The 27,321-nt window shown below is 43.8% G+C and overlaps 1 protein-coding gene across 1 annotated transcript in view; it reads right to left on the bottom strand.

Moving 5' to 3' along the window:
• Positions 1-7,164: 7,164 nt before the first annotated feature.
• LOC116832684 (guanylate cyclase 2G-like) overlaps positions 7,165-27,321 on the bottom strand; it is a 36,475-nt gene continuing 16,318 nt past the window's right edge. Inside the window, exons 10-21 of the mRNA XM_032793587.1 lie at positions 27,020-27,103; positions 25,651-25,755; positions 24,526-24,594; positions 21,087-21,255; positions 19,232-19,387; positions 17,405-17,582; positions 16,115-16,255; positions 15,140-15,332; positions 14,603-14,777; positions 9,606-9,704; positions 8,571-8,662; positions 7,165-7,248 (exon numbers count right to left, since the gene is read on the bottom strand). Of these exons, the coding sequence (XP_032649478.1) occupies positions 7,165-7,248; positions 8,571-8,662; positions 9,606-9,704; positions 14,603-14,777; positions 15,140-15,332; positions 16,115-16,255; positions 17,405-17,582; positions 19,232-19,387; positions 21,087-21,255; positions 24,526-24,594; positions 25,651-25,755; positions 27,020-27,103 (1,545 nt within the window). The remainder of the gene's footprint in view (positions 7,249-8,570; positions 8,663-9,605; positions 9,705-14,602; positions 14,778-15,139; positions 15,333-16,114; positions 16,256-17,404; positions 17,583-19,231; positions 19,388-21,086; positions 21,256-24,525; positions 24,595-25,650; positions 25,756-27,019; positions 27,104-27,321) is intronic.

The following is a 27,321-nucleotide window of genomic DNA, read 5'->3' as shown; positions in this document are numbered from 1 at the left end:
GAGACAGCCCAGCTGCAGTTCTTAACGCGTTCCCCTCCCCCTGCCCAAACACACTTTATAATTGTACTTTACTACTTAAAACAATGCTTATTTTACTCATAGGGAGGGGCGGGGAAACTGTATTGTTTTACAGGAAAAATAAATAAAACATGGCTTGATTTTTGTTTCTATAATAATGGGAAATGATGACACTGATCTTTCTTTCCCCAGTCTCTGCAGTTATGTTATAAAAGTGAATGGCAGGGGCTTAAACGTGCTGTTCACTTCTCCCTTTTGAACTGGGGTGGTGGGAAACAAGGCTTGTTTCTATTATGTAAGAAACACATGGACATGCTAACTCAGCTCTCTCCAAAGCTGAGCCCCTTTCAGAAACAAACGAACAAACAAAAAGCCCACTAGTTGTAGCCCCTTGCCACTGGGTCTTGTTAAAGATTTCCCCAGTTCAGTTTAGGACTCGATCCTGCAAGGTGCTGAGCACTCAGCCGTGATCCAATGAAGCACTTTAAGCACATGAGCTGTCCCACCGAAGTCAATAGGATTATTCATGTGCATAAGTATCAAGATCAGGCCCAAATGCTCAGCACCATACAGAACTGAGCCCTCACACATCTCGTGCACCTCCCCTCCTCTACCTACCCCTTTGTGTCCACCAGAGATCTGAGCACCACACAATGGGAAATATTGCATTAACTTACACTAAGTTAGCCATAAAAACTGACTCTGTGGAGAAGGAGATCAATATAATGTAGCCTGGCTCCATATGTACTGACGCTACTGTTGTCAGCAAGGGTCACATGCACGATCAGCAGCACAAAAGGCACAAATCCTCACCCCTTGAACTAGAGAAGTATTTAAAGTGCAAGCTCCTTGGGGCAGGGACACTCTCTCACTGTGGATAGCCAATCAGAAGGTGTGACGGCAGCACATGTAGGCAAACCCAACTTAGACGTGATCAAGCTAGCTCGCTAAAAATAGCAGTGGAGGGCAGCCTGGGGACAGCCTGGGGCTAGCCACTCCTACATATGGAGGGTTCCAGGCAGACTTGTAACTGGGAGGCTATGCTGCTACGTTGCTTTTGTTGAGCGAGCTAGCACAGGCAAATCTAGCTCCAGTTTGTTCTACAACTGCCACAAAAGTGCCTCCTGACTGAAGTGTTCAAACAGCACCTCATACAATGGGACCTTGATCTCCGTTGGGACCCCACGATACTATCACAGTACAAATTATACGAGTAGCAACAATTCTTAGCTGTCAGTAGGTGGCAGGCATTTATCACCTCTGGGGCCTCCCACTAGAGGGAGTCATGACCATTTCCCAGGAGTGACGTGTTGGGCTGTAGAATAGTGTCTTATGGGAAGTGATGGAAGGTCCATTGGTTGACACATTTGAAACCAGATTGGACAAAACACTTGAAAATGTCCAGAAAGGAACATTCTTCCAGTGGGCCAGGAAATGGATGGATAGGTCTTTCCATCAAACTTTTATGTATCTATGATAAAAGAGACTAAAATAAATACAGTAGGTACAGTCAGTTTTTATTTGCCCCCATTAATCCCAGTGCCAGCAGTACACATATCTATACATACAGTACAGAACATACATAACTAAAGTAAAAACATAGACATTACCAGACTGGATCAGACCTGAGATCCACCTAGTCCAGTATCCTGTCTCCAGCAGTGGCTAGCACCAGATGTTTCACACAAAAGTGCAAAAAGCCCTGTGGTAGAGAGATGAGGTAATCTGTCTCACATGCCAGTTTTATCCTAATCCCTAAACAAGTTCAGTTTAAAGCCCGAGGCATCAAGTTCTAGCTCCTTTCGAATGCACTTTGTTTGCATTAACTCTGTCTGTTCTTTGTTAGCAATATAACAATGTTGTTCCCCTTTGAACCCTGCTAAATTCCTGTAAGAGCTGCATCCTTTTCAAGTTACCATTTTAATGTGCTTCCTTTTCTCCATTTCATTTACTGGGATCATTGTTACTGATGCTATAATATCCTGTTGTGGTTTCTCCATTCTTCCTTCCCACTCCCTCGCAGCTGCACCTGTTTAATACACCTTGTCTGACTCTAGGCTCCTTGGGGCAGGGGCGGTCATGACCTATGTAATCATACACAGCACTACCACAATGAGGCCCAGGCCCTAGCTGAGGCCTCCAGGTGCTACCAGAATTATAACAATAGTTAATAATTCATTTGACATTGCACATATAGTAGTTAACCACCGTAAAAAAAATAACATACAATTTCAGTGTTAAACTATTACAAAAACTATGACAGCACATGAAAGTCAACACTGCTAATGCTAATACAGGGGGAAAACCCTGAAGTAATTCTAGTAAAATATGTTTCAAACTTATTGTCCTTCTTATTCCTTGCTAAAGTATTTAGAGATGATACTGTATGTCCACTATTCTCAAATTCTGCATAGGTTCTCTCTCACTCTGGCCACAATTTGCCTAAATAGGTGTGTAAGTCATCTAATATAACTAGTTTAATTTATAAGTAGCTTAAAGCAAGGATTCCTATTAACTGAAATAAGTGACAAACAGAATCCACCATGATGACCTCTGATATAATAGTATCAGATCAGACTGTATTTAGCCTTTTGAGCCTATAGTGCACACTCTCCAGACAAATTGTTCTAGCTAGATTGGGTTTACATTCGGTGGATAGATTTCCTCACTTAGGCCTGTTCATATCATTAAAACTGTCCATGGGAAGACATTTCAATGAGATGTTCCTGCTTTGAGATATTTCCTAGACCACAGCAGATCCTGTTGAATGTTTCAGAGATTCACAGAACCATCTTGACTCAAAAAAAGTTTCACACAGATTTTTTCATTCTTTATTTGCTCACCTCCCCTAACACTAGTTTTTAGCAACTCCTCTCAGCTTCTTTCTTGCCTAAAGCTTTCTGTCTGCCCATGCCAGAAGGGATTAACGTGCTCATGTCATGAAATGTGAAGGTTAGACAGTATTGGCTCTGGGTCTACCCTGCAACTTCACCAAAGGAAGATTCTTTGGTCTACGTTGGTTATCTATTCCTGTATCAGAGGTCTGGTATCACAACTCTTGTGTAGGGTGTCTGAACTGAGCTCCCTTGATTGGTTCATTAATGCTGCTACTGACTATACAGCAGCTATTATTTTGCACCAAGGTGAGTCTCACACCCATGTGTTCCCAGGAGCTGAGTGCAGCACAGAATTCCCACAGTCCCTGCCAGTCATGGAACCAAGCGTCTGAGTGCCCTACCACCCAGCTGATATTACACCGCTCCCGATTTAGCCCACGCAACCAGCTACATGTGGTCATAACACAAGCTACGAAGTTTGGATCCTGATCCAAATTTGGATCTGTCGTTCCCCATAGTTCAGAAGTGATTTGGCTTTGGGCTTGTGACTGGGTATACAGATCCTTAGGAGGTTTCAGCCAAGGCAGTCCCTACCCCAAAGGGGGCAACTCAACCAGTCTGGAACAGTGTGTACAGGCTGCAGCGGCAACCCAGTTGCTATTCCCAGGGAATTCAGGGATGTTCTGACCTACAAGGGAAAGACCTGTAACATTATTTAATGGGGCCTGTGATGCCGAGAAGTGAAAGTGCACTTAACCTTCATTTTGCTCATCTCCATACCGCACATGGTTGTTAATTTCCCCCATTTAATTGCTGTTTACATTACTCTTATCTGAGAGCTCATTCTGGAATGTGGCTGGTGGCGAGAGATTTTAGCCCATGTTGTTCACAACAATCTATTTCACTTTTACGAGAGATCACCTTCCAAGACGAGAGAAGACTGGAGTCTGCTGTGGTTGGTGGGGCAGGAAGACATTTGTCTTGAACTCTAGTTCTGAAGGTCCCTGCATACATCAGTGCGATGTCTGGACTACAATATTAGTCTTCCATTCATTCCATGTTGCAGTCAAATGGCCTCAGTTTATATTGTGTTCAATATCCCCAGCAACGAGTTCCTCTTACCGCAATGAGAAGGTGATGGTCATCCAAAGTGTCAAGTACCATAGGGAGAAATAGCACAGTACAATTCAATTTTCAGTGCAGAGGAGATGAGGACTTCTTTTATATGGGTGACTGTAACGGTCAGGCCTGATCCAGCATGGAACCCTGCTTCTGACTCAGTTTCCCCTTCTTGGGTTTCTCAAAAACTGCGCCCAGTGAGTCTAATAATACCCCCTCTTGGGGTCTGGGTTTATTAACACATCACCACAATTATAAAAAAACAAGATGTATAATAGCAGCTAAAACAAGCCTCTCTCTTGTCTCCCCACTCCAGTTTCTTAAGCCCCTTGCTGGACTTCTTTCCAAAAACCCAGCTCCTCCTGCCTAGTGTTTCCTCAAGCCTCTTCCTTTGACAGCAGTTACATCTCTTAAGGTTTCTGCTCCTGCCACTAACTGCAAGTTGGTCCAGCCAGGCCTTTTCCTTCGCTGATAAGGGAAGCCCTGTTCCTTGTTCTCTCTCCCCAGGTCCTCTTATATCAGAGGATATACCTTAGCTCTGTCTCACTCAGCTCCCTGCATCCCTTTGAGCAAGGCACCTCTGCCAGGTCCCTTCTGGGTTTGTTTGGAAAGCCCTCTCCCAGGTCTGTCCTAGCTCCTGGCCTCCCTCTCTCTCTCTCTGAAGGAACAGGCTCTCTCTCATAGGAAGCCCTGCCAACAGGCTACCATCACATGATGCCTGGTCACCTGACCCAACCATCAGCTGAAGCCCAAACTCATCACCAGGGTCCTGATGACAAGGCACAGGTGGGGCTGAGTCCAAATCCCTTAAAGGGCCAGCCCATCTTGTGACAGTGACTTTCTTCCAGAAGGATCCCAAAATGTTTTACAAATGAATTCAAAAACTGTAGCTCCAGTTCTGCAGTCCAGCTGTGGGAGTTTTGCTCACTGAATTTAAGAAAGGTTTGGCCACATCAGCACTTCAGGACCGTCTCTTAACTTGCTGTAAGAATTATTTCACCTCAGTCCACCCTTGTAGCATAACAGTGTATAGCCACCTAGCCTAGGAATTTAGAGTGGTCCTAATTCTTCATTCCCTGAGCTGTACTCAGCCATCATGGAGATTAACAGCTGCAATGGCTCCCTCATTTCCAGACTGCCTGTGCTTGATATAATGGGCCTTACACCAGAAGAGGATTGGGTATAGCAGAGCTCTGCTTTGCTATGCCTCTTCCTCGCCCCATCTCACCCACATTCTCTCATTCCCCTTACTCTGGGTGGGAGGGGAAGGCTGGTGTACACCAGTAGAGAATTATCCTGAACAGGGTGGATTCTCCACTGTCATTCTCTAGTTTTATGGTCACTTGCAGCCATCGGTACTGCACAAAAAGGCCTTTGCAGACCAGAAAATCTGGCCTTTTGGGTTTTACATCTCAACCAAAAGGCAAAACTATCTTGAAAAGAAAAATGCCAGTCTCTAAATTCTTGACGTGCCACAGCAGAGTGGTGCAAATGTTTCCTGATCTTTTTCCTTCCTAATTATATTAAGCTTTCGAAATGCATAACATACTGTTTCCAGGATGTTTTTGGTGGGCTATGATGGTGAAGATGTTTCTCTCACCTCTTAAAGACTACACTGCATAGGATTGCAACATGCTCTCTGTCTTGTCTTCTAATCAACTAGTAAGGGAACATAGAGAGGAAGATACAGAACTGCATCTGCTTTGAAAGGGCATCTCCTGTGGGAAGATATAGGATTTGCCAAAGTTTTAATGCAACAAGCCAAATAATCCTCGTAGGGGAAAGACTGTAGGCCAAATGAATTGCTCATATAGATCTTACTTATCTCATCCGTTTATGACAGAATTGAATTTTACCCAGTGAATACGCCATAACGTGGTGCAAAGACCAGTTGAATTTCCTCTATTTCTTATGTACCAAAGGTCATATCCTACCATTGATTTTTAAGGAAAACTTCCTATTGGCTTTAATGGAGATTTCTTCACGTGCATCTGTGACAACTGCCATTTTGGTCATGACCACGGAGTGCCAAAACTTTTACAACTTGAGTTTAAGTATTGGCTTATAACAGGGAACTTTAAGAGACCCAGATACTGTGCGGATTTGGCCACGTGGTGGTGGGGTGCGTAACACACACTAAACACTTGGTTACGCTTCTATGCCAGCATAGACCCCAGGTGGATTGAGTTTCAGGTGAGTCTAGGAGTTAAGGGGGAGGAATAACCTGCTGTTTTCAAATTGAACAACCAAAACAGTGTGGCTTGAAAATGTTATTGTAAGTGATAATCCCAGCTCAGAGGCCAGGAACTGTTATTCACAGTCCTCATGAACCACGATGCCATTATACCGCTGTGCCTCTGTTGAACTCAGACTGTCGTGCTGGAACTAGAATATTTGGATAACACACAGTAGGGTCAGATCCTGAACAGCATAATTCCACTGCAGTTAATGGAGCAACACTGGTATAAACCACCTGAAGAGTCAAGTTAATGGCTCCAAAATCTCCTATATTTCAATAAGGATACGTCTACACTGCATGTCTCCCAGCACAAGCAGACAGACAAACACTTGCTTTGCACTAGGTAGCATGCTAAAACTATCACATGTGGACACTATAGCACGGGCTAGCCACCCGAGTAGGGACCGAGGGGGTCAGGTGGGCTTGTACTCTGGTGTCTAGCCCGTGATATGCTGGTATTCTTAGCTTGCTAGCTCAAGCAGAACTAGTGCATGCCTGTCTATCTGGACTGAGAGGCGCGCTCCCAGCTGCAGCACAAACATAGTTCCTAAGAGGCAATGCCACGCCTAGTAGCTTCAATAGACCCAGGAGCGCCGCCAGTTTTTTTGGCGCTCTAGGCGGCAGAAGGTCCCGAACCCGACAGAGGTGGGGGAAAGTGCCCCCCCTGAAATGTCACCCCCAACAGAGGCGGCGGAAGGTCCCACCCCCAAAATACCACTGACGACCGGGGTGGCTGAAGATCCAGCTGTTGCGGTCACCGCCCCCCAAATGTTAGTGGCCTATGCGACCGCCTAGGTCAACTAATGGGTTGTGCCGGCCCTGAATCGACCCACATTAGCTCAATCCTCCAGTCCTTGAACTGTATAATTGCATTATCAGCATATGGATTTAACACCTTTCCCTACGAAAACCTTGTCACTATCTTACCTGCAACATTTCCTTCAAACAGCCTCACAATTCGTCATTGAACTCTGGGAGAGACACGTGAAGGTCAGCTTTTCCTTTTAACCAAAATGTTCTTTGTTCTCCCTTTCCCTGACAACAGAAAGACGTGAAGGTGGAGTAGTATAAAGAAATTGGGGGGGGGTGGGGGGGGCTCGCATTGATTGTAAGTAGAGTTGGTCCAAACTAGGAATGTCTGGATTGTGGCATAATTTGGTATTTCAGAATTTGGTTTTGTTCCAAATTTTTCAAAGGTTCCCCCAAACTGGAAATCTTGGGGAAAAAATTGTTTTGGCGACATCCACATGTGGCGTTTTCAAAATGAAATAGGCTCCCTTGAACCATGGCCACTCCTAGGCGTTCTGTCACCCAGGACTGAAAACATTTTTGGTGTCCCTCATACTCAAAAAGTGCGATAAAAAAAACCCCCAAAAGACCAAAACAAAAATCAAACCAATTCCCTCCCTGCCTTCACGGATTTGGCACCTCCAAGTGCAATGATCCGGTGCCCCTCAATGTCAGAGCTCGGGGCAGACATCCTGACTTCCCACCTCTAAGACCAGCCCTGCCTGAAACCATGGTTGCTACTTACTGAAATTCCTACTGTGCTTGTGCAATTGACATGAATATTGATTTCAGTCAGCAACTGCCTGGACTCCCAGGGTCTGTAGCTCCCAGGCAAACCCACCACAGGAACTGCTTTGGGGCAGGAGACGCCAGGCCTTCCATACTCCCTGACTACCTGGGTCCTAGAGTTGCCCACTTGGAAGCCCAGGGTCCTTGGCCCCAGCCACGGACCCTGGAACTCAAACCATTTTTGTCAAACATTTCAGATTTGAGAAATGGGTATTTGCCAGTGAAACTGTTCCACTGGAAAGCTTCTGGCAAGCTCTAACTGTAAGGTCTTTGGAGCCAGAAGCATCTCTTGGTTATACCTTGGTACAGTGGTTAGCAAGATGAGGCCACGGTCCCTTATTGGGGCCTCAAGGCACTCCAGCAACATAAGGAACAAAGAATAGTAATATCAACATAGAGCATGACAAGGTAGAAACCATGCTCAGGATCCAAGGATGTGAGACATGGAAAGGGCTGTGAAAGCACAAAGAATTCACATCGAGTCCTGTTTTTCTGGAATGCTTAATTCTAGTTTGCTAAGCGCTGTCCTATGTTAGGCAGATGGGTATCATATACAAAACAATGGCGCTGTCTGATTTAAGTCACACCATAGTACTGAACACCTCTACATGTTCGTTGTTTTGTTTTTACACTGATGCATTAACATCAGTTCATATCCAGGAAAGCATATGTTCTGCATACATTGTACGTCCTTGAAAATTCCTTCATATGCTATCTAATGTAATAGATTTACCTATTTGGCATGATAGGCTCCCATTCTGCACTCTCAATGTTCATACCTTTACTGTTATGGTCCCTCTTTCTTGCAAGTCATACCCGCCGACGGATTGCAAGGCATTAGCAGTGGTTGTGGAGACATGGATTCGGAGAGCTACAGCAAAATAAATCTATTTACTTATTTTATAAATGTATATGACGGGCTGTATTAGTTAAAGGGGCAGGATCAATCTCTTTAGAACCTAACGTTTAGCTTCCTCAAGGCTATGTTTCATTTTTGGCCTGAATCTTTTCTCTTGTTCAGAAGGGTTTGTAATTAAGATTTAGGCTTTAGTCTAACTCCATTTAAAATGAAGTCACTTGATAGAAATGGTATCCAGGACAAAAGCACAGTGTTTATTATATAAACCTCAAACTTTCTCTTTTCATTTTGGATATTGTAACATCCATGGCTATCTAGGTCCTTGCAGTTGTCACTACGCTGCACAATATGGTCATTCAGAGCGTCATGGCATCAGCGGGAAAGAAATGAGCAAGCAAAGACCTCTCCATGTAGCAGTATAGGGTCTATGATGCACAGTCATGTGTGTCTGAGGGCAGTTACAAACCCACAAAACACCATGTTCATTTTAAATTCGTCAAAGATTGAACATCCCAGCTGGTTGTGAAACATGAAACACTGTCACTGTGGATAGCAGTGGACAGAGCAATGAACTGGGACTCAGAAGACCTGGGTTCTATTCCTGGCTCTGGCACAGGCCAGTTGGTTGAGCTTGGGCAAGTCACTTCACCTCTCCATCCCTCACTTCCTCCCCACAGTAAAATAAAGATAATGATCCTGACCTCCTTTGTAAAGCGCTCTGAAATCTGCTGATGAAAAGCACCATGTAAGAACTGGTGGTGGTTATCTGACAACAATGATCTCAGATGTAAGACACTCTCAGGGTTCATCAAACTGGGTTATCAGAGCATTGTATAGCAAAGGTTTGACACAAAAAATGCCAATTAACAATGGGTTAAGTGTAACACTGCCTCTGTTTGTGGTTAAAAACAATTCCATGAAGGATGATTGCAAACCCATCATAAATGGTACCTACGCAAACTGGTACTTTCCATCCTTGATGCTGTATTAACAGTGTCTCCAAACAGGCAGTACCGTGGCATTGTGATTCCCACCACTCCTGCAACAACAGGTCCTAAAGTACAAAACAAAGCACACGCTATCAAGACAGAAAATGTTATGCAAAGCAATTCTGCCCCACACTGGGACTCCTAACTAGGCACTGGAGAAGCAGTTTAAATGTAAGAGTGTCATAGTTTCCTATCTAGAGCCCAAGCATGTGTATGTGCAACTCCTAAATTCTAATCCCAGTTTTGATGCCAACTTCCATTTTTGACTTGCTCAACTGATGGCTTATTGTCTCAGTTTCCGCAACTGCGAACATGGCAACAATCCCTAGCTAATCTGACTGTTGCTATAAAAACTAACATGCATACAATTTCTAGCTCTGCTAGGGGCCTGCTGGGTAACCTTGGACAAATCACTTAATCTCACTTCCAGGACAACACTGAACAGTGCACTGATACACAGGTACCCACCCACCAACAGCACAAGAAGAAGAACTCCACATGGACTCCCCCTGAGGGTCGAAATGACAGTCTGGACCTATACATTGAATGCTTCCGCCGACGTGCACAGGCAGAAATCGTGGAAAAACAACACCGCTTGCCTCTAACCTAATCGTGCAAATGCATGCCATCCACAGCTCAGAAACCACCCTGTATTATCATCAAAGAGGCTGATAAAGGAGGTGCTGTGTCATCATGAACAGGTCTGACTACCAGAAGGAGGCCGCCAGACAACTCTCCAATACCAATTCTACAGGGCACTCCCTCAGATCCCACTGAGGAATCACTAAAACTGGACCATCTACTCAGGACACTCCCTACACTAACAGAGAAAAATCAGCATACCTTTAGAGCCCCGACCAGGGTTCTTCTATCTACTACCCAAGATCCACAAACCGGAAATCCTGGACGCCCCATCATCTCGGGCATTGGCTCTCACTGAAGGACTGTCTGGATATGTGAACTCTCTGCTCAGACTATGCCACCCCGAGCACTCCCAGCTATCTCCGTGACACCGACTGATTTCCTGAGGAAAACTACAACGCATTGGTCACCTCCCAGAAAACACCATCCTAGCCACCATGGATGTAGAGGCTCTCTACACAAACATCCCACACACAGATGGAATACAGGCTGTTAGGAACAGTATCCCTGATGATGCCACAGCACAACTGGCTGCTTGAGCTCTGTGCTTTTACTCACACACAATTTCAAGTTTGATGAACAATATTCTCAGATCAGTGGCACTGCTATGGGCACCCGCATGGCCCCACAATACGAATTTTTTATGGCTGACCTGGAACAACGCTTCCTCAGCTCTCATCACTCACGGCCCCTTCTCTACCTACGCTACATTGATGACATCTTCATCATCTGGACCATGGGAGGAGACTCTAGAAAATTCCACCATGATTTCAACACTTCCCACCCCACACACCTCAGCCTGGACCAATCTACACGGGAGGTCCACTTTCTAGACACCACGGTGCAAATAAGCCGATGGTCACATTAAACACCACTCTATAACGAACCTACCGACCGCTATATGCCTACCTTCATGCCCAGCTTCCATCCCGGGCACATCACACGATCCATTGTCTACAGCAAGCACTGAGGTACAACGCATCTGCTCTAACCCCTCAGACAGAGACCAACACTACAAAATCTCCACCAAGCATTCTCTAAACTACAATACCCGCACAAGAAATTAGGAAACTAGATCAACAGAGCCAGACGTGTACCCAGAAGCCTCCTACTGCAAGACAAACCCAAGAAAGAAACCAACAGGACTCCACTGGCCATCACATACAGCCCCCAGCTAAAACCCCTCCAACGCATCATCAGGGATCTACAACCCATCCTGGACAATGATCCCACACTTTCACAGGTCTTGGGTGGCAGGCCAGTCCTCGCCACAGACAACCTCGCCAACTGAAACGTATTCTCACCAGCAACTGCACACTGCACCATAGTAACTCCAGCTCAGGAACCAATCCATGTAACAAACCTCGATGCCAACTCTGCCCACATATCTACACCAGCGACACCATCATAGGACCTAACCAGATCAGCCACACCATCACTGGTTCATTCACCTGCACGTCCACCAATGTAATAACGCATCATATTGCCAGCAATGCCCCTCTGCTATGTACATCGGCCAAACTGGACAGTCACTACGGAAAAGGATAAATGGAACAAATCAGATATCAGGATATGGCAATATACAAAACCTGTAGGAGAGCACTTCAACTCCCTGGCACACTATAGCAGACCTTAAGGTGCTATCCTGCAGCAAAAAAACTTCAGGACCAGACTGCCAAGAGAAACTGCTGATCATATTGCAAATTTGACACCATCAGTCTCTGGACTAAACAAAGACTGTGAATGGCTTGCCAATTACAGAACCAGTTTCTCCTCCCTTGGTTTTCACACTCTACTGCTAGAACAGGGCCTCACCTCCCTGACTGAACTAACCTCGTTATCTCTAGCTTGCTTGCTAGCATATATATACCGTGCCCTGAAAAGTCCACTACATGCGTCTGACGAAGTGGGTATCACCCAGAAAGCTCACGCTCAACCTCAGAAGTCTATGTGCCACAGGATCTCTGCTAATCTCACTACAGCATCTATAATGAGCATAATAATACTGACCTCTTTTGTAAGGCTCTCTTATGATCAATGGAGGAAAAAGAGCTAGGGATTATTAACAACATAGAAATGCTTAGTTGTGTTATTAGAACTGAGACATGTATGAAGATCAAAATATTTAGACAATTATTTCCCCAACCTTTGCAGTTGTCACTGAAACCACCCGAGAAAGGAATATAGAAATTGCATAAGAATGGCCCTACTGGGTCAGACCAAAGGTCCATTTAGCCCAGTATCCTGTCTTCTATCAGTGGCCAGTGCTATGTGCCCCAGAGGAAATGAACAGAACAGGTCATCATCAAGTAATCCATCCCCTGTTGCTCCTCCAGCTTCTGACAACAGAGGCTAGGGACACCATTCTAGCCCATCCTGGCTAATAGCCATTCATGGACCTATCATGCATGAATTTATCTAGTTCTTTGTGAACCTGTTATGGTCTTGGCCTTCATAACATTCTCTAGCAAGGAGTTCCATAGGTTGACTGTGTGTTGTGTGAAGAAATACTTCCTTTTGTTTGTTTTAAACCTGCTGCCTATTAATTTCATTTGGTGACCCCTAGTTCTTCTGTTATGAGAAGGACTAAACAACACTTCCTTTTCTACTTTCTCTACACCAGTCATGATTTTATAGACCTCTATCATATCTCCCTTAGCTATCTCTTTTCAAGATGAAAAGTCCCAGTCTTATAATCTTCCTCAATGGAAGCCGTTCCATACCCCTAATCATTTTTGTTGCCCTTTTCTGAACTTTTCTAATTCAATATGTCTTTTTGAGATGGGGCAACCACTCTGCTGAGATTAAATTCACAAGATGTGGGCACACTCATTGGATTTATATAGAGGCAACATGATATTTTCTGTCCTATTATTTATCCCTTTCTTAATTATTCCCAGCATTCTGTTCACTTTTTTGACTGCCACTGCATATTGAGTGGATGTTTTCAGAGAACTATCCACAATGACTCCAAGATCTCTTTCTTGAGTGTTAACAGCTAATTTAAACCCCATCATTTTATATGTATAATTGGGATTATGCTTTCCGGTCATACTAAAGGAGACAAGTGGTCCATCTACAACAACATCCTGACTCCAACAGTATCAGATGCTTCAGAGTAAGCTTCAAAACGTTCTATAGCAGCTGGCAGTTGTGTAATAACCTGCTCATAAGGGAGATTTCTTCCTGACCTCTGTCAATTTGAGAACCTAGGCCTCCCATATCCCAGGTGACTGCCCTACATACACTGGGCCAAAAAGTTATAGGGGACATGGCCTTCTCTTCCATTTTTGCAGATGAAACTATTTTGCAAATTTGTGTCAAATTTTTTAATAAGTTTCATGTTGTCTGAAACTGCATGTTTCAACAAATAAACTATTCATCTGAAAAAATTTGCCCAGCTGTAGAAATTACAGCTCCAATGGTAGGTAATGTTACAAATCTAGGCCAGTATTTGTGAGATGACCTTGAATACATGCATTATGTTTTCAGGAAGAGTCCTACCACTGAAATGCTCTTCTAAATGATCTTGCTGGTATATGCTGCATTGAGTTTCCCCACAAACTCTTCTGTCAGCATAGACTCCAAGCTGTGCCAGTATTGCTTGGATAGGAAATGGAAAGCACCAATTAAGAATGGAAATGTCATTCTTTAGATGAGAACTAAAGCAGAACCCCAACATTACTATAATCATTGTAAAATGTTTGCATAGCATCGTACATTTACACAGCGATTTACAAACACAGGAAAGAGCATTGTTAGTGCTTCTGAATGTCTTATATTAATGTTCTACATCTTGATAGAACCTTTCAACCACAGATCTCAGAGCACTTAAAAATAGAAACTAATAAATCTTCCCAGCAATCCGTGAGGACGCTGCATGTTAATATTGCCAGCTTGCTGATGGGAAAACTGAGATACAGAGCCGTTATGTAAGTAGCCAACATCAGACAGCAAGTCATGGCTGAGGTATGAAGAGAATCCGGAATTCCTAACTCCCTGTCTCATGCTGTAACTGCTCAATACGTGCTACAGTGAATTAAGGATGAACCCCATATGCAAGGTTAAAACAAACATTTGGCCACCCGTTCCTTACCCAGGCAAAAATCCAAATTAAGGTTGAGGGGAATTTTGGCTGAATTAGGACTGGAGGATAAGCCCCCTTAAAAAACACTCTCCTGGATCATCTTAACCTGATGCTTGACTCATCCTGAGGTGAATTACGAATTGAGGCAAATGTGAATTATGTTTTTGTGGCTCAATTTATATGGACCAAGAACAAATCTCAGTATCGGAAGCAAGTGAGACTCACGATACTTACCTGTGTTAATGCCAATCCGCAGCTTCAGCTTCTCTTCGGGCATGTGCCCTATCTTGAAAGGGATCATTGCACTGAGGAAGTGCAAAGACATTGTAGCAATTTCCTCAACGTGCTTCATTCCATTGCGGATGGGAAGGCCACTGGCAACCATGTAGGCATCTCCAATTGTTTCAACCTGTAGCAAGGAAAACAAAGCACTTAGGCAGCACGTTAAGTGTCTGGGGCACAGGGCAAATAATAGCCAATATTAGAGACAGTGCAAACTAGCGGACTAAGCTTAAACCGGCAGTAAAGATCTTCTATATTCTAGTCATGGTTCTGCCACTGATTGTACTCAACCACAACAATTGGAACAGTATCAAGTCAGTGATATTACTGGGCTTTGGATGCAAGTGACTACAGATAGGGGAGCCTGACTGTGTGAGCACTCTCCAGGAAACTTCCCTTGACTTTGATAGAAGTTCTGCAAACACACTGCTTGCAGAACTGGGCCCAGCAACTGTGCTGCCTGAGAACCAGGGGAGCAGCGTGTCTCACCTTGTATACATCATATGTTTTAATGATGTTATCAAACAGGCTATACAGGTCATTCAGGAGATTAACCACTTGCAGGGGGTTGCTGAGAGAACACAAATTGGTGAATCCAACAATATCTGAGAAGAAGATGGTCACGGAATCAAAACTCTCAGGCTCCACGGATTTCCCAGCGATGAGCTGCTCTCTGATAAAGCTGGGACAGAAGGAGAAAGTGATTTATTTCCTTTATGTTTGTTTACTTGCTCTCTCTCTCTCCCTCCCCCTCAGAATAGATCCATTTGGCCTTAACATCCTGCATGTTTGGGAAACACACCAAGTGGCCTGTTTAAAGCACTTTTAAGCCTGCCTTAAAAATCCCCAAACCAAATTCAATCTGGATTTACACCAGTGTCCACTTTGGCAAAAGGTCCCCAGATTAAAGCATCTACTGCAGGGAAAGAGGGTGCAACAGAGAAAAGTGACCACTTGCCAGAGAGGTGTGTGAGGGTGAAGGTCAGTGGAGCACAAGAAGTTGATGGCATGAAATGCATTTTAAAATAATGCTGGTTGGCCTGGATTCAGCCTAGACCTACAAAATATTTGACAAGGAGTAAGGGAGATGGCACGCTAAGACCATAGCTTATGCTGAACAGTTCAGTCTGATTGTTTCCTACTGCTCCTCACATCTGAGTACCCCCGGCTGTAGTCCTTTGTCTTAGACTGTCAGCTCTTCGGGGGAACAGTCTTTTTGTTCTAGGTTTCTACGTCTAGAACAATGGGCCCCTGGTCCCTGACTGGAGCTTCTAGGCACTATCACAATATAATGAATAATAATAATTCATTGCTTAATTATCATTCATTAGTTAGAACCCAAGGCTGTACTACCAATGTTTAAGTGACTATAGTACTTTGCAACGCATTCTGAGATAGAGCCTTTCATACTCAGTGTATCTTGCACCAAATTCTATTGTTGACAAATCAAAGTTGTTAGATTACCTGGGCAACATTGCTGACAAAAGTTTATCTGTCTTTTTCTTCTCTGCCACCAACTGGGCTGTCCTTTCTTCCACTACATCCTCCAAGTGATTGGCATACTTTTCCAGTTTGTTTACCATGTTATCCAAGATGCTGATGTGGCTAATGGAATTGTTCAAACAAATATTGTTTTTAATTTACATAACAGCACTAAGTAATACAAAATATTGATGGGAATTGTATTCCACTTCCATCAAAGATCCCCTCTAGCATCTAGAGTTCATAGGGAAGAAATGTCTTCTAATACTTGGCTACTCCCCATTATGGGCCCTTCATCAGATCTCATAATTTAACTTGAATAAGAAATATCCAGGGAGACTATACATACTGCAGATAGTGTTAGTACTGACCCAAGGCCCCCACATAGTCTTTGGGAGCACTGTGCTGCCAGAAGGAACAATTTTCAGATGAAACATCAAATCAAAGTCCCTTACAAGACTCAAAGTGGTATCCTGGCATCCCAGCCAAATTCCGCTGTGGATAATTATATGCTAACTACTTAAAGATATCATCAACTTAAATATATTTTTGTCTGATTTTTTTTACATACTTATTATTGGTAACACTTAAAATACTGTAAGTGGAAAAGATTAGAGCATAAACTGCCTGTTTTGTTCAGTCTACTTTGTTTAGCCCACAGTTTCCATCATGCGGGTCTTTCACTTAAGAGAGGAAAGAAAAACATTTCACGACTAGGAAAAATGTGACTGCAAAAATGCAAACATTGACAAGGAGGAGCTACAGTACTTGGAAACAACTTTAAACTCTCTTCTAAAAACTGACCAGATTTCAAGTTAACTACATCCATTTAACCTTCCACCCTCAACTGTGGTTTCAGCTGGACATTATTCATGTAATCACAGAAATGAAGGGCTGGAAATGGAGGTCATCTAGTCCATCCCTTTGTGATGAGACATGACCAAGTAATCTAGACCATCCCTGACAGGTGTTTGTCCAACCTCCAGTGATGGGATTCCACAACTTCTCTTGGAAGTCTAGTCCAGAATTTTACTATCCTTATAGTCTGAAAGGTGAGATATTGGGAAAATCTAAGTCTTTATCTTCCTGTTCTAAACTATCCTGCAGTAGTGCTGTGGGCTGTTAAACTCCATCTCTGATGCAGCTGCATTTCAGCCAAGCGTGACTAATCCCTGTGTAATGGATGCTATCTATAAAACACTTTGGGAGCCTCCTGGATGAAAAGCACAATGCATATCTGGTATCATTCTCAGACAGGTAAGAGAGACTCACCCTTCGGGGCTTGAATCTCTTAACCCTCTCTTCACAGAGGATAATGTTGGCCTTCTCGCTGGATCTTCATCCCAGCAAGTTCTAAGCATTGCAATGATCCTTTCACTGCATTTCTCTGTTGACAGGGACGGCCGCAGTGGGACAAGCCCAGTTGGGTTCATGAGTCGGTTTATTATCTCTGTATTTAACAAATGTGATCAATCAAGATTTGAGTCTATTAATTATTTTAGTGTCCCTAACTTTGGAGCAAATTGTCCTGGTCCTTAATGCAGGAGTCTGAGAGAAGGAAAAACAGAGAGTGCATGGAGCTTCCTTTTCTGTTATGCACCTCACATAAGGGTCAGAGCAAATCAGTCTTTCACCTGGATGACCTTAGGGTCTGCTTCTTCTATGCAATCCATGCAGCTGGCCAGTTTCAAAGAAGGAAGCCATTAGTACCATCCCATAGGTGCAGTGTTCACAGGTCCTGGAGCGTTGGGGAAATTGTGCCTCCAAAGCTACAGGCTAAATCTGTCTCTATAGATGAATGCTTTCTCCTCTTAGGGTATGTCTACGTTACCCACCAGATCGGCGGGCGGCAATCAGTCCAGCGGAGGTCGATTTATCACGTCTAGTCTAGACACAATAAATTGACCCCTGAGCTGTCTCCCATTGACTCCAGTACTCCACCGCCGCAAGAGGCACAGGTGGAGTCGATGGGGGAGCGGCAGGAGTCAACTCACCACAGTGAAGACATCGTGGTGAGTAGGTCTAAGTACGTCAACTTCAGCTACGTTATTCACATATCTGAAGTTGTGTAACTTAGATCGATCCCCACCACCAAGTGTAGATGAGGCCTCAGATACAGGGATTTCAGAGTGTAGTTGTAGTAACTTGGCATATGCCATAATACTGCACGCTGCTGAGTAGCTCCAATATGTGACTGGTGTGGTGTTTTCATTGGTACTATGCTCAGCTGAGCAATTACTACACTTCACTTCGCTATGATTAATTTAATTTGCACATAAAGTCAGATTAAAAGGTACATAGAGCCCTATTATCTGAACAGAATAGACAACATGGAATTTATTCAGATCAATAGAAGGTCAAACAAGAGAGGTTTTCCTATGAGTAATGCACTTCAAGGAGATACTATATGTGGGCTACAGGAGTTTGTGGGAGATGACAGCTGCTGTTGTATTTGAAACAAAGCTAAACATAAAGCAACTGTTTGTTTTTTTCTTATAAAGTAGGAAGCAATGAGAATTAGTGACAGGAAATCAAGACAGGGTTAGGCAACCAGTTTGGAACACTTGCTCAAATTAAGTTCTAAATTCTTATGATTTATTAGGCAAAATTGCCAAATAACTTAAAACATATATACAGTTAAGCTTGCATGATGCTCCAAAGACCAAAGGTGACAATCCTTATCAGGCAGATAGTTAAGTGATACAATGATCTGCCTATACTCATTCATAATGTTCAGCGTACAAAAATTATCTTGCATCCCAAGGGTGCATCTAGTCTGCAAATTAAAGATGTGTTCCTAACTCAGAGTAGCTAACCGGCTCTGGGCTAATCTGGGTTAAAATGACATTAAAGAGATGGCAGCAGAGGTTAAAGCCTATACAGGAGTCTGGGGTTGAACACTACCTACTAACATGAATTAACCGTATCTTCACTGCTATTTAAACCACAGTTACCTAACCTGGGTCACAGCTAATCTGAATTTTAAAACACATTTTATTTGCAGTGAAGACCTACTACATTTAGGGTAACTCTAGGATATAAAAATGTGCTTCACAGACCGTCTGGAAATGTAGTACAAAGAGAGGAACAAAGTACTACCTTCTGCTTCCTTGTGCAGGTCTTGGAACGGCCCATCCTCATTGTTATAAATCAGCTCCCTCATAATTATAGCAAAGCTGTAGACATCCCCCTTTTGGGTCCCATGGAATGGAAATTCCCCCATCCTGAGCAGTTCTGGGGCCGTCCAATACAGATCTACAAGGCAAAATAGGAAACAGCAAGGAAGCCTGTGCTCCAGCTGGGTCAAAGTCATCATCGGCAAAGAACAGGCTAGACAGCCTTTTAAAATTCTGAACACAATATGGAATGGTTTGTGCTTTTATAGTGTTGTCCAACTGAGGATTTCTCTGCCGTTTGCAGGCATTCATTCATCCACACAACACCACGGCCTGGTAGCTAGCTAGAGAGATGCAGGCAGAAGCAAGGGCACTCCTTCCTCCCACCTCTTCTCAGAAGTGTCAGCAAGACCCTCTTTGGGAGAATAGGGGTAAAAGCAGAGAATGGGATCCCAGCAGCTGGGAGGGGAAGGCCCACATGTGGAGTCCTCTGTCAGGGTCACAGAGTGGCATCAGTGAAGCATAACCAGCTCCTCTGTGCTAGAACAGGATCTCCCAGTTCAACCAACTAGGAGGGGAGAGCAGCACCTGCAGCCATAAAGAGCCAGGCTGTCTGGAAGCAGGGGGCAGGAGCAGCAGCAGAAAGTTCCCTGTGAAAGGCTGCCAGAGCCCCCCAGGAGGCAGGGCAGTGGGAATCTATGGGGGGGGGGGGGAGGTAGGGCCTCCAGGAAGAAAGTGCTGGGAGGTGGTGCTCTGTTAAAAGAGGGTGGGAGGTCTGAGTAAGGCAAAGGTGGAAATCCCCTGGGAGCTGTAGCCCAGAGTGGACTGAGGAACTGTTGTGGGATTTGTTTGCCTACATCTGAGAAATAAAACTGTGCCTGGAAAGATACTCTGAGTGTGGTAGCGAGGCCTTTGTGGGCTGGGAAGAAGCCAACACATTGTATCTCAGAGAATGCAGGCAGATGAATCATGGAATCTACTGAAGCCTCAGGGTTCCACAATCATTCTGTGGCCTGGGATGGAGAATTTCACAGCATGACTCCTCAAAGCTGTGGCCTTTGGAGTAAGCACCCTGGCCAGATGCATGAGGTGGTTAATACAGCTCAGAGCTATTGTTTCAGCCACCTGCAGACTCAGGCAGACTTCACTACATCAGTTGCACTTGAGTCACATTTTCAAGCTTTTCTTTGCAACTATAAAGGCTAGAATGGAGGTGATCCATCCCCTGGTGCCCATTACCAGCCTCTGGCAAACAGAGGCTAAGGACACCATTCCTGCCCAATCTGGCTAATAGCCATTGATGGACCTATCCTTCATGAATTTATCTGGTTCTTTTGTGAACCCTGTTATAGTCTTGGCCTTCACAACTTCCTCTGGCAAATAGTTCCACAGGTTGGCTGTGCATTATGTTTTCCAGTGTGTATTACTTGGCATTTACCAACATTGATAAACGTCTACAGCATTTATGCCTTATTTCATCCACCGCTACTGACCAAAAATTATTCAACAAAATTATTCAACAAACATTTTCAAACAACAAATAAATTGTAGAAAATCATAAGCTGCTCGGAGACAATTATTGAGCAAAACAGAGACCAAAACTGATCATATGCATTATTTTCTGCTATTTGCTCATCTATATGCAGCATTACTGGAATAAAAAAACATCAACCCTCTGTAATTTCCAAAAGCCATGTTCCAATTATCAATATTCAAAGAGGTGTTGTAGATAAAATGTGTGTGAAGACCAGTATGAAGGAAAGCATCCGCTAGAGGAATCCATCAATCATTGTTTTGGTGCATCCCTTGTGCTTGTAATTCTTGTATAATCCTCTTACCTGCATAGTTGGTATTTTTCTCAGTAATTACTCGGTATTTCTTTCCATACTTAAACTCCCATAGCCCAAATCCACACAGTTTCACTTGCATGCGACTATCCACCAAACAGTTAGTAGGTTTCAGATTTCCATGGGAGTTTAATGGGCTTCTGTGAAGAAACAACATTCCCTACAAAAACAGGGACAGTGTGACTATAGAGTGGTGGCTATAGAAGCACCAGGCAGGGTAAAATACCCCTAATGGAATGACTGGATCAAGTTTTGGCTGTCAGTGCAAGAAACAGCACATGTAACCAGCTCTTGGCTCAGCTGGTTCTGGTCAGAAACGCCAGGGCGTTTGTCCCTAAAACTCATTGTACCTATGCTAGTCTTTTTCCATGACATTGTCCAGGCTATTTGTAGCAATGGTCTGCTTTGGTCAAACCCATCCAGAAACCTACTAGTCATGCCCACACTTTGTCTGGATAGCCACATTCTCCTATTACTGCTACTGTTGTCTTCATTCCCTCCACCAACCCAGGGTATCTGGCCTTATGTTAGGCCCTGAGCCTGGACATTGTTTCCATATGGACAAATCCCTTTGCCCGCATGGAATCACTGCCTTCTCTACCTAGATGTCTTGGGTATTTAATATGGTCCCTGTGACAGACTGACAATATCATTCAATACCCTGGACAAACCAGATGGAATGAAGATAAACTTTCCTGAATTAAGTTAAACCTTATGGAGTTTGGTTTGATATTTTGGGGGCCCATTGTATTAAAAATGCAACTGTGTTATTGTGGAATTGTATGTAACTCTTCTAGGAATATGGGGATGATAATGTATATCCTCTGGTTACTGAAGCCATCTGGTGGGGTCCACATATATGAGTTCAAACTGGATCCTCCTGGGACCATCAGGCAAAGAAAAGATTTTTGGTTAAATAGCCTGTTTTCAGACAGGCTCAGGGCACTATTTCTGATCCAGCAAACAGACGGGATCCCTGCTCTAAGAAGATCCCAATTCTTAGGGAAGATTTGGAGAAACTTGGCTTGCTGAGGGCCCAGCCCCAAAAGACTGCATGCTTGTTCTGAGCTAAAGCTATGATGAACTTGATACCACAAGGAAACCACTTGGGCGCATAGATGCTGGAACTAGGAGTGCTGCCGCACCCTCCAGCTTGAAGTGGTTTCCATCACATACAGGGTTTACAGTTTGGTTCAATGGCTCTCAGCACTCCCATTATACAAACTGTTCCAGCCCCCTGCTTGGACAGAGTAGTGAAGGACTGTTCCTACCAGAGCCCATGTTGGGGTAGGGGTGATCTCTGGTAAGTTTGTTGGCATGCGTGTAGGTTCTTGGATTAATTTTAATGTTTTTTCTGCAATGTTTTTATCTTGAGACTCAACAGGCTTGCTTAGAAAGAGCTGTGCAGTAACGTATAACTGTAGGCAGTTGTACTGCTAACTGTCTCTGAAGACAAAGCAAGCAGGCCTGCTTGGGCCATCTGTCTGTGCTGGGAATAACACAGTATAGTCATGGGACTGTGCAGCCTGGAAATACCCCCGTCAGGCGAGAGTGAGAGGTGACGGGCAGGGGAGCTGGAAACCAGACAGTGTGTACCCTCGCTGGACCACTGCAGTGAAATACAGGTGCTGTTGTTCTGAAATGTCACACTCCCCATCACAGTAGTGTGAGCACCTCACATTCTTTATCGTATTTATCCTGACAACACCCTTGTGAGGTAAGGAAGTACTATTATCCCTATATGGATGGGGCACTGAGAAACAGAGACTTACGCCCAGACTTTTACAGGTATTTAGGCATTGTGGCACTCAGCATTGTAATACCCAGCTGATTTAGGAGCCTGTCTTGTTTGAAAAAGGGATTTAGGTGCTTAAAGCCTAAATACCATTGTAAGACTCTTAAGTGCCTAAATCACTGTTGAAAACAAGACAGACTCCTAATCAGTTAGATATTGTGACACTGAGCACCACAATGCCTTTAAAAATCTAGCCTAGGTGACTTGCCCAAGATCATATAGGAAAGTCTGTAGCAGAGATCGGAAATGAACTTGTCTCTCCTACATCCTAGACTTATGCCCTAATCATTGGACCAAAACTTTAGATTACCAACTCCTCAGGGCAGGCACTTATTCCTACTGTGTGTTTGTACAGCACCTAACTCAGTTGAGCACCAATCCAGAGAGGCCCTTTTACACTGCTGTCACACAAACAAATCATTTTACTAGCATTTTTCATTCATTGCTTACTGAAGAAGAAGATTAATGAGGAATGAATTAGAATGGTGTGGCCTGTTCCTTTGGATGTGGCCATACTCCTTCCTGCCTGCCTTGGGAGCATGAGCACCTCAACAGGAGGACAGTCCCTTCACTTCCACAAACCAGACAAAGGCATGTAAGGAAATATTTGCCAGGGCCAGGCGAATAAAGCCAGGTTACAAAAGTGGCTACATGAGTCACGGGACATGCACTACAGGTCTTCAAGTAAATGACCAACAAGCATCAGAAAGAGAAGCTGTATCATTTGCTAATCTTTCTCCCTTTCTCCTCACTCCCAACTTGTGTCTTAATAACACACACAAACCAGAATCGGACTTTAACAACAAAATCGGGATGGTAAGAGCTGCCACTCAACATTGAATTCCTTCCCTCCCCCCTATTTAGTAGCATCTATAAATTTTCAAGCAAAGCTGTATGTAGTAAATACATAATAACAGCCATACTCCAACCGTGGAACACCCATGGAGTCGGTGCCTCCCCCCAGCTCGCCTCATTACTTGAATATCGGGACAAATGGCGTCCCAATTGTACATTGATTGGGATATGGGACATAGGGTTAAATATCGGGCCCTCTGGTCACTCTAATGCCAGGTGCCCCAGAGGGAATGAACTGAACAGGGAATCATCAAGTGATCCATCCCCTGTTGCCCATTCCAGCTTCTGGCAAACAGAGGCTAGGGACACCATCCCTGTCCATCCTGGCTAATAGCCATTGATGGATCTATCCTCCATGAATTTATCTAGTTCTTTTTTGAATGGCCGGTCCAGTCCTGAAGAGCTTACAATGTCAAACAATTTTCACAAAACTTTAGAACTTTTTACATTTTATTTTTAACTGTCCACCCCCCTTTTTTCGTATGTGTAACAAATGTTTAATTTGGGGTTTGTTTAATGGTGTAAGCATAGGTCACTGCAACAGAACTCCCAAATGAATGAAATAAATACATGCAATAAAATAAGGATAATTTGCAATAACAACTTCCTCAACCCCCTATCAAATGTAAACCCAGCACTTCCATCTGGCTCCAACGGGATAGTATGTTATTCTCATTTTTGTCTCTGACATGTTCAAAGTCCAGAGCAATAAGTGTTTCTAGTCTCCATAACTTTTTAAATAAGGTTTTCTATCAAAAAACAATTCAATGTCATACTCACATTGACTATATCATAGGCGAGAGAGAGTTTGAATATCCAATCCAATTCAATATGAGAGTTCAAAATGTCCTGAAAAACAAAAACGTTCAGAATGACATTGGACTGAATCTCATCAGACTGAGATGCAGTGAGCACATGGAACTGAACTCAGCCTATTTGCTCTGTGAAAGTTTATTGGAAATGGAAAACTTATTTCCTAATACATGTGTATGGGTCTCCAAATCAGCAGTTGCTGAGAATAGTCTGCATGTATCACTATTGGGCAAGTGGCAATTACAAACTTGATGCAATATTTACATACAAATTCTGTAGAGCTTTATTACACACTAAATTACAGAAGCTAGGAATGAGTGACAGGGGATGGATCACTTGATGATTACCTGTTCTGTTCATTCTCTCTGGGGCACCTGGCACTGGCTATCGTTGGAAGCAGGGCCGGCTCCAGGGGCTTTGCTGCCCCAAGCAGCCAAAAAAAAAAAAAAAAAGCTGTGATTGTGATCTGCAGTAATTCAGCGGGAGGTCCTTCACTCCGATCAGGAGTGAGGGACCCTCCGCTGAATTGCCACCAAATAACTGGACATGCTGCCCCTCTACGGAGAAGCCGCCCCAAGCACCTGCTTGCTAAGCTGGTGCCTGGAGCCGGCCCTGGTAGGAAGACAGGATACTGGGCTAGATGGACCCTTGGTCTCACCCAGTAGGGCCATTCTTATGTTTTATGTAATAAGCTGAGGAAATAAGACGTTTCTTGGTAAATAAGATGTCTTAATACTCACTGCCTCTGTGGTGTAATGTCTCTATTTTTTTATTGTTCTGCAGGGTGCTATTCTGCTTCTCATATCTAGTATTCACAAAGTGGTTGCACATCAGAGAGAACTGAACACTAAAGCAATGAAGACGCATAGGAGTCGGAAGGGACATGTGCACTTGAAGTCCTAGCTATTAGAAGCCAGGAAAGTCCTGATATCAACATTGCCAAGAGTAGGCAGCAAAAACAGCTAACAAAAAAAAAAGGGGGCAGAAATATCAGTCCTGGCTGACCTGGCTAGAGCTCAGAACAGCTCTTTTGCAAGCTCTCTTACAAGTCAACCCTAAGGCTATTGATGTAAATGATGCTGGTGTTCTCACCTTTAGACTTCCTTTCTTGCAGTACTCTGTAATAATACAGATATTTGGAATTTCAGTGCATATACCAAAGAAGGCCACCAGATTCTCATGCCTCAGCTTGCGCATCTGAAAGCAAAGAGGCCTTGTTAAACACATTTGTTTGGTTTTAGCCCATGAAAGCTTATGCTCAAAAACATTTGTTAGTCTTTAAGGTGCCACAAGGACTCCTGTTCTTTTTGCGGATACAGACTAACACGGCTGCTACTCGGAAACCTGACATTTGTTTATATTACAGCACCACCCCTGAGTTATTCCTTAGTCATTGTTTACTAGAAGAATCCTACAAGGTAGAAATGAAAAGGTCATTAGCTCATCTTGTCCAAAGCTGGCTTGTTCAGGAATGCTCTACAATATATTTTCTATTCCTGAGACGAGTCTTGCTTCAGATGATTCAAGTATTTGAGCTTCCACCATTTCCAGGAGTCTATTCCAGCTCCCAGAAGTCCATTCTAGCCTGATAGATCACCACTATTAGGACAATCCCCATTATTTCAGCTTCATATCTTCTTCACAGCCCCTGAAAATACCCCACTGGACCACCCTGGACAATTCCTCTCCCTTCTTAATGCTTCTAGTTTGAAGATGGAGAAGGCAGTTATTTCTCTGGTTTATCTTCACAGTATAAATATTTAGTCCTTTGGGACCAGATTCTGACACTCTTACTCATGCTGAATAGAACCGTGAACCATGATTAGACCAGTTGAAATCAATAGGATTACTTCAGGAGTAAGATTAACACTCAACATGAGAAAAGGAGCTCTCTTAAAATGTCAGTCCCTCCGAGGAGCGGCGCCAGGGTTTTTGCCACCCTAGGCAGCAGCACTCCTCCTCTGAGCTTTTGGTGGTGGGGGTCCTTCCACTCCGCGTCTTCTGTGCACTTCAGCAGCGGGTCCCGGAGCGAATGAAGGATCCGTCGCTGAATTTCCGCCAAAGACCAGGAGTGGAAGATCCCCACCGAATTTCTGCCAAGGGTGGCAAAATGCCGCTCGCAAATCCTGCTGCCCTAGGTGACCGCCTAGGATCGCCTAGAGGAAGCGCCGGCCCTATTAAGTCCTATTTGATATTGGTCTTCTCCTCCAGCTTGTCAATACCTTTTTAATACAGAGGTGCCCAAAACCAAAAGGCATGACACTGATGAAGCCTAAGTAAAATCCAATCTTCTCCCAAATTCAAAACCAACAAAATATTGCCAGCTCTGGATGTGAATTTCAGCTTGCTAAAGATAGATGGACTAGTTGCCCGATTCAGTAGTACCTACAGTATGTTTGTGACATAATTTGCATTTCATTTCAGTCGGGCATAGGAGGATCATGTTGAGGTTGAACCTTACCATCTGAACTTCATGATGGACTGAGTGTTTCCGAATCCAGGCATCTGTTTGGTTATCAATGTACCTGATTGCAACAAGAGATCCCTGAAACAAATATTCAGAAAGGTTGAATCCAACATATAGTATTTTAACACAGAAACTGTTTAGAAGAGATCTGCACAAAAAGGTTATGAAGGCACCTATGAAAAAACACAGCATGTGCTTAGAAGTTTAGAACTCCCATATGTTAAAAAAGCTAAAAGTATCTTTCCCTGTACAGATACGCAGCCATAAGAGATGACCAATATGAGCTTCACTGTACA

The sequence above is a fragment of the Chelonoidis abingdonii genome, chromosome 15 (genome assembly GCF_003597395.2).
Source record: "Chelonoidis abingdonii isolate Lonesome George chromosome 15, CheloAbing_2.0, whole genome shotgun sequence".
Lineage (NCBI taxonomy): Eukaryota > Metazoa > Chordata > Testudines > Testudinidae > Chelonoidis > Chelonoidis abingdonii.
This window is presented reverse-complemented; position numbering and strand designations above follow the sequence as displayed.